This window comes from Antechinus flavipes, chromosome 1 (assembly GCF_016432865.1).
Source record: "Antechinus flavipes isolate AdamAnt ecotype Samford, QLD, Australia chromosome 1, AdamAnt_v2, whole genome shotgun sequence".
Lineage (NCBI taxonomy): Eukaryota > Metazoa > Chordata > Mammalia > Dasyuromorphia > Dasyuridae > Antechinus > Antechinus flavipes.
Window position 1 is genome coordinate 725,686,715 of NC_067398.1, and position 12,429 is coordinate 725,699,143.

At 49.9% G+C, this 12,429-nt stretch overlaps 1 protein-coding gene across 4 annotated transcripts in view; it reads right to left on the reverse strand.

The window, feature by feature from the left end:
* Positions 1-12,429, reverse strand: part of LOC127545847 (zinc finger protein 420-like) — a 330,731-nt gene that overhangs the window by 26,164 nt on the left and 292,138 nt on the right. The window contains exons 1-4 of one of the 4 annotated variants that reach the window (XM_051973341.1): positions 2,644-2,760; positions 2,038-2,258; positions 1,264-1,390; positions 923-1,018 (exon numbers count right to left, since the gene is read on the reverse strand). In XM_051973341.1, coding sequence (XP_051829301.1) covers positions 923-1,018; positions 1,264-1,390; positions 2,038-2,073 — 259 coding nt within the window. In that variant the 5' untranslated portion in view covers positions 2,074-2,258; positions 2,644-2,760. The other 3 variants (XM_051973342.1, XM_051973340.1, XM_051973343.1) reach the window with 3 other exon arrangements.

The window sequence follows — 12,429 nt, forward strand, 5'->3', positions numbered from 1 at the left end:
CAATCTGAAACCCAATTTCACTGAACTGGGCCCACCCTCTCCAAGCCAACGACAGGCCCATGTACATGAAAGGAGCAAAGAAAGATTGAAGAGGACCCACTGAAACAAATATTTAGAGCAGCTCTTTTGTGAACAAAAAACTGGAAACATCAAATGCAAATGGTTGAAAAAAATGATGGAATATGAATATTTCTGTCAGACAAAAATGAAGAGATGGTTTCAAAAAAGAAAAAAAGCTCTGGAAGTACTTGTATGAATTAACACAGTTTGAAGAGAGTAGGACTAGGGCATCAATTTATACTGGAATTGTGAAAGACCCAAAGACTGTGATCAATCAGGATTCCTAAATCTCGTACTGAATCATGAGGCCCACCTGGAGGTGACGGACTACAGCTCCGAATGAGGGACACACTTTCAGTCAAAGACAAACGGCCAATGGGTTTGGCTTAACCAGGCACATATGGAACGAGTCTTATTTTCCCTTTTTTTTATCCCAGTAAGAAGAAAAAGAAATTCTTGATTACAAAAAAAAGAGAAGGGCTGCCAACAATAGGGTAACTCCAAGGAAGGGGAGCAAAAAGGTCAGTTCCTTCTAAGGGACTCTTTACTAACCCCAAAGGACACACTCATCAACATTTGAGCTTTCCCAGAATCCCATGTGACCCTACCAAGGAGCTCCTCCCACCTGTTCCTCTCCTCCTGGGGTCAGGGACAAGGTGCCTGTCTTCCCCATGGGAGGCAGCCTCGACATCAGGAGGTTCTGGATCCACAGCTCACCTCACACCCTTTCTAGGGGTCAACCTGCCTCAGTTTCCTCATCAGAGAGAATGTCACCAGGAACACTGACATCATGGGGTGAATGGGACAGTCAATGAGGTCAGGACTAAGAAGAGCAGAGCAGCTCCTCGGGTCTCCCACTCACCTGGACCGCAGCTCCTCGGGACCCCTCCCCATGGCGTCCACGGTGCTTCCCCTCGCTCCAACTGCTCAATCACACGGGGTTTGGAAACTGCGAGTCCTGCCCAGAGGAAACGGAAAAGGGTTGGGGCCAGAGAAGACCCAGCCTCCCCTTCCTAAGCCCTTCTCCAGGACAGGTGGGCCCCACCTGGGGGATCTGCACCTGGCTCTTGGGCTGGCTTCATTCCCCAGGTCTGAGCCCCCCTCAAAGCCTGGGAGTCATTTCTGGCTTCAGGGACCCCCAAGGATGAAGGCCCTGGGGGCCCCTGTGCCCCCTTGGCATGGAATCATGGGGAGCCCCCTTACCCAGGCCCACCAGGTTCCGGTAGTTCTCCAGCATCACCTCCCGGTACAGCTCCTTCTGCGCGGGGTCCAGGTGCCCCCACTCCTCCTGGGAGAAGTCCACGGCCACGTCCCCAAAGGTCACAGAGCCCTACAAGATGCAGGACCCATGGCTGCTCAGGGAGGGGGATGGGCAGGTGGGGGGAAGGCCTGCTTCTGACTCAGTGAGACCCTCCCCCCCTTATAGGCCTAAGTGGGGGCTCAGCCTTGTTGGGTTCCAGGCAGGTGCCTCCTAGGGGTCAGCTCTGGCTTCTGCCCCGAGGGCCTGTGCCCTGCCTGGGACTCCCCCTCCCCCCCAACCGGCCCCCAAGCATTCCTGCTCTCCGGGAACCTCCTTTTACAGACGCTGGGCAGTCCCCTCCCTGGGAGCCTCAGTTTCTCCATCTTGGAAAGGGGACAACGCAGCCTGACCCCAGAGGGCCCCCAGGAAGCCTGACGGGGATTGTGTCGGCGGCTGGGCGGGAAGGCTGGGTCTGTGAGGAGCCTCCGTGGGGGCCCCGCCTGGCACATGGGGTTGGGGGTCCCTGCAGCCCCTAAGGATGACGTCCTAGAACTACCCCCACGGGCGGTGCCCCAGTCCCAGGCCGGGACCAGGGAGTCACGGGGAGGGCATTGCCTGGGGGCACAGGCGCAGTCCCGGGGCCCCCTGGTGCGGCTCCTTCCCCCGCCTGTGACCTCCCGGGGCCCCTCCTGCTCGGGTCACAAGGCTGTCTCCGGGAGCCCCGGGAGGCCCCTCACCCGGGAGGCGCTGTCCGCCAGGAACATGGGGGCCATCTCCTCCTCCCCGTGGGCTGCTTCTGCGCGGGAGGGGCAGCAGCGGGCGCCGGGACGTCCTGCTGGGGGGGAAACGGAGAGAGAAAGGCCGGGCAGGGCGGGGCGCTGGGAGGTCGCGCTGGGGGCTCAGACAGGGCCCGACACCGGGAATCCACTGGGGAGGATCAGGGGCTTCTAGCCAGTGTCTGGGGCGGGAAAATGGACACAGGCCTCGACTAGGAAGGCCCCAGGATGAACAAGGGTCCAAAGAAGGGGGGGCGGTGTACAGGGGGGGACTCAGACACCAGGAATGGGGAGGGACTGGGGCGGGCAATGGGGGGGAGTGACGCTGTTTGTGCCCGCGGGCTGCGCTGCCTTCCGGGAAACGTAGTTCGTGGGCGCCGTTTGCGCACGCCCCCGGCCTCGCCCCTCCCAGCTCCCCCTGCAACTGAGGCTCCCGACAGCCGGGGGAAGATAGAGCGGGAGGGGCATGCGCACAAGCCAAGGCGCGAGCGCCCTCCTCCTCCTGGTTCGGCCCCTCCCCCTATGAAGGCCTCCTTGAGGCCTTCTGGGCCCTGGGCCCCGACTCACCTGGCCCGAGGAGCCGGCCCTGCAGCGGCGTGACGGAGGAGGCGGGACCGAACGGGACCAGGAAGCCTTGGCGGAGGCCGGAAGTGACGCTTCCTCCTGGCCCGCCCCAGCCCCGCCCCCGTGTGGCCACCACGCCCCGCCCCCGTGTGCCACACCCCGCCCCCGTGTAGCCACCACACCCCGCCCCCGTGTGGCAGCCCACGCGCAGAGCTGAGGCGAGGGAAGAGGCTGGAAGGAGCTGGGATTGGAATTCCGCCCTCTGGCGGCAGTCAGCCACAGCCCGGCCCCGGGCGGCCCTTTGGTTTAATAGAGCAAGCCCTCCCATCCCTCCATTGGGCACAGCTGAACCATCACCATCAGCACCATAACCACCATCATCGTCACTACTCCCATCACGCCACCATCTTTGCCACAATCACCATGGTAACTATGCTCATTATCACCTCACCATCCTCATGAGATCACCACCACCCCCATCACTACCATCTTTGTCACCATTACCATGGTAACTATCACCATTATCACCATCACCATCCTCATGACATCACCACCATCACCACCGCCATCTTTGTTACCATCACCATGGCAACTATCACCATTATCTCCCTCACCACCATTATCATGATGTCACTCCCACCATCTTTGTCATTTTACAGATGATGAAACTGTCACAAACTTAGTAAGTGTCTGAGGCTGAATTTGCACTTGGGTCTTCCTGACTCCAACGCCAGTGCTCTATCCACTGGGCCACCTAGCTGCCCCGGGGCTGCCTGTCACGCATTATTAAATTCTGCCTTTTAAAAACTGAGTCTAGCTAGTCAAATGGGTTTCAACTGGTAATCAGAGCCGAAAGCACACGTGCTGTGTGGAGGCTTGTGTGCTGTCTAGCACTAGAAAAATCCCTCCAAGGCCCCGGCAAGCCGCCCTTATGGGTCTGAAAAGACAAAAGAGTCGAGCTCATCAGATCCCCAGCAAGTCCAGCAATGAGTTCAAACACCCATCAAAGGGGAGCTGGGTACGGAGTGTATGGTATCCTGAGTTCAGCCGGCCCAGCCCCTTGCAGAATGCACATGGCCCACTTACATTACTTACATAAAATGACTTGGGCCAGGTCATTCAAGTACCAAGTGTCAAAGGGGAAGTAGAAGCAAGCCCTTCCTGAGTCCAAGCCCAGTGCCGCCTCTGCTGGGAGACACCCCTGCAAGCTACCTCTGTGTCCATATGAAGGGACACCCATGCCCCAGGCTCCAGCCACCAGTCTAGGGCACAGTCCGTCTAATCTCACACCTTGTGCACTTCTTATTCCTGTCCTCCCAGAAGGGAGCCACCTAATTGTGGTGTTCTTTTCTCTTCTTTGAAATAAGTAGAATAGTTCTCTCTAGGGGAGAGAACAGGTTTGTCAGGGGAGGTTTTCTTGGAGGCAGCTTTAGTATTAGTTCAGATCAATAATTACCCCAGAACGCAGCCAGGTGGTAAAAATACAAACGTTTATTTTCTCCTTCCAAAATAGCCCAGTTAGTTGAGGCCTACTCTCTGCTTGGTTCCAAGAGCTCTTGCAGTTTTGTCCTTTGCTTCTGCCTCTGCTTTCTTCGGCCTCCAGCCAGCACAAAGATGGAATGAATCTCTTGTCTCCTTCAACTATAGTCAAAGGAAGGGGAGCTGTCCAGGGTCCTGCTCTGGGTCAGTCATAAAAATGAACAGCACAGGCTTTTTCCTCTCCTTTACCTGGCTTCTCATGGGATTAATTCTACTGATGGTTAAAGCTGGCAAGCTAAAGAGGAAGTGTTAGTTTCAAAAAATAATAATTAAAAGGCAGCTGGAGATCTAAGGTTAGAAAACTTGAGAATCAGTCTTGGCTCTCATATTGACTAGCTGCACAATCTTTCTTGAGCTTTAGGCTTCTTGTCTAGAGTGGGGCTATATAGCTTAAAAGGAAAAAATGCTTCAGAAATCTGGAAAATGTCATGGGAATGTGTGATGGCTATCTGCAAGAGAAGATTTCTTCCTATGGTGGATTTCCTTCTGCAAAGTGCACTCCTAAAGGGGGGAGCCCTAGAAGGATCAGGCTAAATGGCATTAATGGAAAGGTAAGCTACTTCCCCTATAAGGAGCCAGCAGCCCCAGCCTCAACTCAGTCAGAGCTATTTGATTGTCACCTGCACCAGGCTTCTCCTGATGTCTTTATCTGTTCAGCCATTTGATTTCCCTAGAGGGATGTGTGCCATTGGCATTGGACAGTGGCTCAGAGAGGAGGAAATGGCTCCCCTGATTGATGAAAATGGCTTTGGGGCTCACTGGTGACTAAACAATTCAGAGTATTTTGGATGGACCTATGAGGTGAAAAGTCAGACTATAAGGGATTAAGAAGAGAATGAAAGGAGAGGAAGTGGAGACACCTATTGTAGACAGGCTCTTTGGAGAAGTTTAGTTGCAAAGAACATAGGAGATATAAGGTGTTAGTAAGGATGGAAGGCTCAAGGGAAGAGTTTTGGAGGATTAGGGAAACATGGGCATGTTTGTAGGAAGTAGAAAATAGAGGGAGAGATGAAAAATAAGAGAGTGGGGAGGACAGAGGATAAATTTGTTAGAAGAAACGGGATGGATCAATGAGATCACTTGTACAGGTGGAGGAGTTGGCCTGACTAAGGAATAAGACCGTCTCTTCATGTGAGATAAGCATGAAGGATGCCATAGTAGCCCAAAGCATTTAGATGACATGAGGAAGCAAGGAGAATAGAGAGCTCTTGTTAATGTCATTTTTTTTCCCATAAAATATGAGGCAAGGTCAGAGTTCTTCCTGACCTTTCCCCTCCCACCTTTCTAATTCCCTGCTCCTCACCCCATCCTCTTCAGTCCAGTCATAGGGCTCACTGGTTGTTCCCCAAACAAGACATTCCATGTGCAGACATTTTCTCTGGCCATCCTGAGATCTGGAATTCTCCCTTCTTAGCTCTGCCTACTGATTGCCCTGACTTTCTTTAAGTCAAGTCCCAAATAAAATCCCGTATTCTACAGGAAGCATTTGTCAACTTCTTAATATTAGTGCCTTCTCTCTATTAATTGTTTCCTATTTTCTGGGATGTATATTGTCCATATAGATGTGTTTGCTCGCTATCTTCCCTCTTAGATTGTAAGCTGTCCCGAAGACAGGAATTGTCTTTTTCATCTTTTTGTATATTCAGCCTAATAAATGTTTACTGACTGGCACAGACAAAATACAAACCTATAAGGACTCAAAGCTCTTTTCTCTGCTGAAATATTCATTTTTTCTTATAATGATTAAGTTCACAGCAAAGAAAATGTAATCAAATGTTTTCAGAGAATTTTTAATCTATTCACAAAATAGACGGAACCTAGAGGAAACAAAACAGAATGATATGAGTTTTCCCTCTTTAAAAAATCTGTTCCAAAAAAGGAAAGGAATAAAATTGATTAGGAAATAATTTTTCCTGAAAATATTTCTGCTATAAATCATATAAACATAATTTACAAGTAATGGGCAGTAAAATCAACTTCCTAAATGTGAAATGGTCACTAAATGTGAACAGGCAGTTTTCAACAAATCACTGAAAAGTGATTTTTCCAATATTCCAAAATTCTAGCATTCATTGAGGTCCAAATGAAAACAGCTCCGAGGCAGCACTTACCAGCCATTCAATTGTCAGTCAGTTAAAAATCAAAAAGAAATGTTAGCCAGGCTGTAGAAAGCAGACAAGCTGGGATTGGGGCCATTTCTTTAGAAAGCAACATGGCAATGTCCAATGAGAACTAAGAAATGTTGTTCCCTTGAACTTCATAACTATACTTCTAGGACTGTTGCTGAAAGGAAATCAATTCCTCTCCTATTCCCACCCACCTCAATCCTGCCACCCCAAAGAGCCAACTGAATGCCATCCACTACTTGATCTGCACCCTCTGGAATGCCTGTTCTTTAGGAAACAAACCCCCCTTTATCCTAATTTGTTTCCTCCCTCACTTTTTATCTCCTGGCAATCACTGAAACCTGGCTTCCCCTGATTCCCCTCATTCACTGGCTCATTGGTCAAGTTGGAAAAATAGTGTGTGGGTCTAATTCATAGATGACAGAAGCAAAAGTGTTCCCAGGCCTTCATTTATTATTAAATCCCAACTTTGAATTAAACTACTGGATCTTATTCATTTTTTCCAATTTCTAAACTCTAATTCACTGAACTCAGAAGTTATGTTTATTAAAAAAAGTACATGTTTATGTTATATATTGAATTACCTGCCATCTAGGGCAGGGGGTAGGGAGAAGGAGGGGGAAATTTGGAACACAAGGTTTTGCAAGGGTCAATGTTGAAAAATTATCCATGCATATGTTTTGAAAATAAAACTTAATAAAATGTTTATGTTATATTAGATTATTTGCTGTCTAAGGGAGTGGTTGGGAGAAAGAGGAGGAGAAAAATTTGGAACACAAAGAGTGAATGTTGAAAACTATCATTGCATGTATTTTGAAAATAAAAAGCTATTATTAAAAAAATAAAAAAGAATAATGGCTGAGAATGAGTAGAGACTTTTAAGGAAATCCAAGGCCACACACTTTTTGTATTAATCAAATTTGGAGGAAGAGGTGGGAGCAAAGAAGGAATAGGGTCAATCAGTCAATAAGCATTCATGAAGCAAGTCTGGCGTATGGCAGTCCCTGGGCATACCCAAGAAATGTTCCCTCCTTTGAGGGGCTTATGGTCCTGCCAGGGACGACTCAGAGAGTTGTATTAAAAGCAGACGTTGACTTGGGGTGACCGTCCATAGCAGTTTGGGGGATGGGAAAGGCACTTGAGCTGAGGGATTTCTGAGCTCAGAACTGAAGAGGAAGATCATATGGCCTGGGCAAGACAGGTAAAGGCAGGGCGGGGGTGGGGGTGGGGGGTTGGTTTGGGCAGCCAGTGAGAAGCGAGAAGTCCATGACAACAAGGCTGTCAACAAAAGTGAGAGGCAGCTCCTAAGGGATTCTAGATGTTTCTAGAACAGAGGCTTCTGTTCGGTCCCAGAAGTCATAAAGTCAAAGTTATTGAATGGAGCCATGATGGGTTATGGGAGGACTAAGGGCACCAGCCAGGGAGGGACAACCCTGCCTCAAACACAGTGGCTGGGGGCCGGTCCACTTGTTTGCTTCAGCCTTCTCATCTACAAAATGGGCTTACAGGCGAGTAATGTCAGAATGCCCAGAGCATTGATTGGGATTCAGGAAAGCTCCCTTCACGAGTTCAAATCCTGCCTCAGACACTGGCCAGGGGTGACTTAGCCCAGTTTGCCTCAGTTTACTTATCTGTCAAATGAGATGGAGAAGGACATGACCAACCCCTCCAGTGGTGTCTCTGCCGAGAAAACCTCAGATGGGGTCATCATGAAGAGTCCAACGACTGTGAACTGGGAATAAAGAAAGTACTTACCCCCCAAGGGTTGTTGTGGGATCAGCATTGGTAAAGAGCTTTAAAAATTCAAGCCACCTTGGATGAGCCAATATAATAAAGATGGCAATACTCCCTAAACTAATCTATTTATTTAGTGCTATACCAATCAGACTCCCAAGAAAATATTTTAATGACATAGAAAAAATAATAACAAAATTCATATGGAAGAACAAAAGGTCCAGAATCTCAAGGGAATTAATGGGAAAAAAAATCAAACGAAGGTGGCCTAGATGTACCTGATCTAAAACTGTGTTATAAAGCAGCAGTCACCAAAACCATTTGGTATTGGCTAAGAAATAGATTAGTTGATCAGTAGAATAGGTTAGGTTCACAAGAAAAAATAGTCAATAACTATAGCAATCTAGTGTTTGACAAACCCAAAGATCCCAACTTTTGGGATAAGAATTCATTATTTGATAAAAACTGGAAATTAATATGGCAGAAATTAGGCATGGACCCACATTTAACACTGTATAACAAGATAAGATCAAAATGGGTCTATGATTTAAGCATAAAGAATGAAATTACAAATAAATTAGAGGAACATAGGATAGTTTACTTCTCAGACTTGTGGAGGAGAAAGCAATTTGTGACCAAAGATGAACTAGAGACCATTACTGATCACAAAATAGAAAATTTTGATTATATCAAATTAAAAAGCCTTTGTAAAAACAAAACAAATGCAAATAAAATTAGAAGGGAAGCAACAAACTGGGAAAACATTTTTACAGTCAAAGGTTCTGATAAAGGCCTCATTTCCAAAATATATAGAGAATTGACTCTAATTTATAAGAATACAAGCCACTCTCCAATTGATAAATGGTCAAAGGATATGAACAGACAATTTTCAGATGATGAAATTGAAACTATTACCACTCATATGAAAGAGTGTTCCAAATCACTATTAATCAGAGAAATGCAAATTAAGACAACTCTGAGATACCACTACACACCTGTCAGATTGGCTAAGATGACAGGAAAAAATAATGATGAATGTTGGAGGGGATGCGGGAAAATGGGGACACTGATGCATTGTTGGTGGAGTTGTGAACGAATCCAGCCATTCTGGAGAGCAATCTGGAATTATGCCCAAAAAATTAGCAAACTGTGCATATCCTTTGATCCAGCAGTGTTTCTACTGGGCTTATACCCCAAAGAGATACTAAAAAAGGGAAAGGGACCTGTATGTGCCAAAATGTTTGTGGCAGCCCTGTTTGTAGTGGCTAGAAACTGGAAAATGAAAGGATGCCCATCAATTGGAGAATGGTTGAGTAAATTGTGGTATATGAACGTTATGGAATATTATTGTTCTGTAAGGAATGACCAGCAGGATGAATACAGAGAGGCTTGGAGAGACTTACATGAACTGATGCTAAGTGAAATGAGCAGAACCAGGAGATCATTAGATACTTCAACAACAATACTGTGTGAGGATGTAATGTGACGGAAGTGGACCTCTTCTACAAAGAGATCTAACTCAGTTTCAATTGATAAATGATGGACAGAAACAGCTACACCCAAAGAACGAACACTGGGAAATGAATATAAACTGTTTGCATTTTTGTTTTTCTTCCCGGGTTATTTTTACCTTCTGAATCCAATTCTCCCTGTGCAACAAGAGAACTGTTCAGTCCTGCACACATATATTGTATCTAAGATATACTACAACATATCTAACATATATAAAACTGCTTGCCATCTAGGAGAGGGGGTAGAGGGAGGGAGGGGAAAAATCGGAACAGAAGCGAGTGCAAGGGATAATGTTGTAAAAAAAAATTACCCTGGCATGGATTCTGTCAATATAAAGTAATAATTATTTTTTTTTAAGTTATCAAACTGCATAACCTTTGATCCAACAATGTTTCTACTGGGATTATATCCCAAAGAGATCTTAAAAGAGAGAAAGGGACCCAGATGTGCAAAAATGTTTGTGGCAGCCCTCCTTGTAGTGGCAAGAAAACAGGAAACTGAGTGGATGCCCACTGGCATCAATGGCTGAATAAATTATGGTATTTATTGCTTGCCAAGTCCGACCTCGGCCAAGGACTTTCTGCTCACAGCCCCCAGATGAGCGCCAAGCCCGGGGTTTTGTCTGGGGCTTTTGGGGAACCTCAGGTCTGGTGATTCAGGACTCCGGAGAGCCTGCATTTGGAGTGGAAAGGCCTTAGCAGGCTCCGCGTCTGGCCTTCTCCTTTCCTGGAGCCAGCTGCAACCCTCGGGGGTTCCGCCTCTGGAAGTGGTTCATCCACCCCACGAAGGGTGCAGGGGAGGAGTTGGGCCACTCTCAGCAGGCTCCTTGCTCCTCGGCAGATGGAGTCGGGAAGGAATTGGCACTGCCAGGGGCACAGCCTAGAAACATCCTCCCGCCACTTTTAACCCTCTATTAGGGGCTTGCAAGGGCTGCCCTCCAGGAGGGGCTTTCTCCTAGTGTTGGGTGAGGAATCACGGGGGAATTTTCTGCTGGAGCTTTGATGACCCTTGGCTGGCAGCAGGGCCGGGGTGACTCCGAGGGGTGTGGGCAGGAGAGCTCGGGATGGGCCGGGGACATGGGGAGGGCATGGGGAGGAGTGAGGAAGGAGCTGAGAACCTGCAGAGCTTCGAAGGTCCCAGGACGAAGCCCCAACTCTGGGCTTCCGGAACAAGGCGCACTTTGCAGTGCGATAACCAGCTGGGGGAGGGAGCAGAGTGCTCCAGGGAGGACGAGCCACCGGGAACTTTTAGGCCATCCTTGCAAAAGGAGCAGAGACTGAGGCTGTGGAACAGTGTGAGGTGGGGGGGCATCTGAGATGGGAAACAAAAGGAAGGGGGATACGAAGCTTCCAGGACCCAGAGGACAAAAGGCAGCCTGAGCTGCGCCCTGCTTGGGCCCCAAGGGGGCTGAGAAGCCTGTGGGTCTGCACCCCCAATTCTCCTGCTCATGAGCCGCCCCGGGCTGCTGGCCATTAATCACGGGGCCAGGGCACCCCGCTTTGGCACAGGCTAGGACGGCCCCCAGACATGGGCAGTTAGATGAGCCTGGGCAGCCCCCTCACCCAAATGGTCTTCCAGAGAGCAGGGGCGGGGGCACGCATGTGGGGCAGTGCCAGCTGCGGGGCTTGCTCCCCTCCCCACTGAGGGCCGCGCCCCTCCCGCTCTCGGGCCCTGGAGACATGGCAGCCCTTCTCTTCCCCTCTCTGTAGGGTTCTCTCTTTTTTTTTTTATCTGTTTACTATTTAAAGCTCCCTTGCTGGGCCAGATCCCTTTGCCACTGCTCAGGGGCCAACTCCTCCAGGGCCCAGATCTCCATGAACCTCCGGCATCCTCTGACCCTTCCCTCCCCAGCCTGCATCCCGGCCCCCTGTGGTCCTCCCAGCTCAGGCAGATAGACATCCCTGGGCCAGCCCAGCCACGAGGCCGGTCTTCTCTCCCAGGCTCCCCACAGCAAGTGCTTCTACGCTGGGGAAACGCCGAGGGATAAACGCGGACAGCTGTGGCCCCCGAGCCTTAAACCGCAGCCCTCAGAGGAATCCCCCAGAACAAATGGAAGCAGCAGGGGGGGATGCGGGCTCCGGGAGGCCAGGTGGAGACGCTGCTGTCCCGTTCGGGCTCGGGTGGGCCATCGGCTGCCACAACTCCCCGCTGAGTCTGTGGGGCCGACTAAGTCTCCTCTAACGGACAATGAGAGCAGCGGAGGCGTCCTGGCCTTCCCGCCGGTTCTTACAAGCACCTCCTCTGATTCCCAGAACTAGCCTGGGTGGGGGCTCCCATTTTCCCCTTCCCAGTCTGTGACTGACCTGTTCGAGTCAAGGCTACATTTGAGCTTGTCCCCTTAGGGTTTGGCCACTTAGGGTTTCTGTAATGGGGGAGGGAGAAGGGGATTTGTGACAAGCTAAGTCCAGCCCTGGCAGAACTCCCCAAGTCTCGCTGAAGGTTGTTCCGTGAGCTGGCCCGCCCAGAGTCGTCAGACACCCCCCGAAGCTTCTCTGCCTTGGGACCTTCCTCCTACACACTTTCCTCAGTGTGAAGTGGGGACAGCCCCCCAAGCTGCTGAAGTCCCCATCCACCTGCCTCACTCTGCGAGCCTTGGGGTGATGGAGGAGCTAGCTGGTCTCTGAGGCTGAAGGGGAGGAGGAAGTGCCCACCTAGGTCTGGGCCAGCATCACCAGCCATGGCCCACTCCCCTCCCTTGCTCACCACAGAGCCAACCTGTGCTCCCTTTTCTTCACCTACAGGACAAGGGGATTGGGCTGGATGGTCTGCTCGGGGGGAGAGGTGACTGCTCTACACATGGCAGGTGGGGGGACGTTGGGCCCGAGCACCCCAGGTGGCTGGGGTCACCCGTGCCATACAAGTGGCAGAGGCCTGAGGT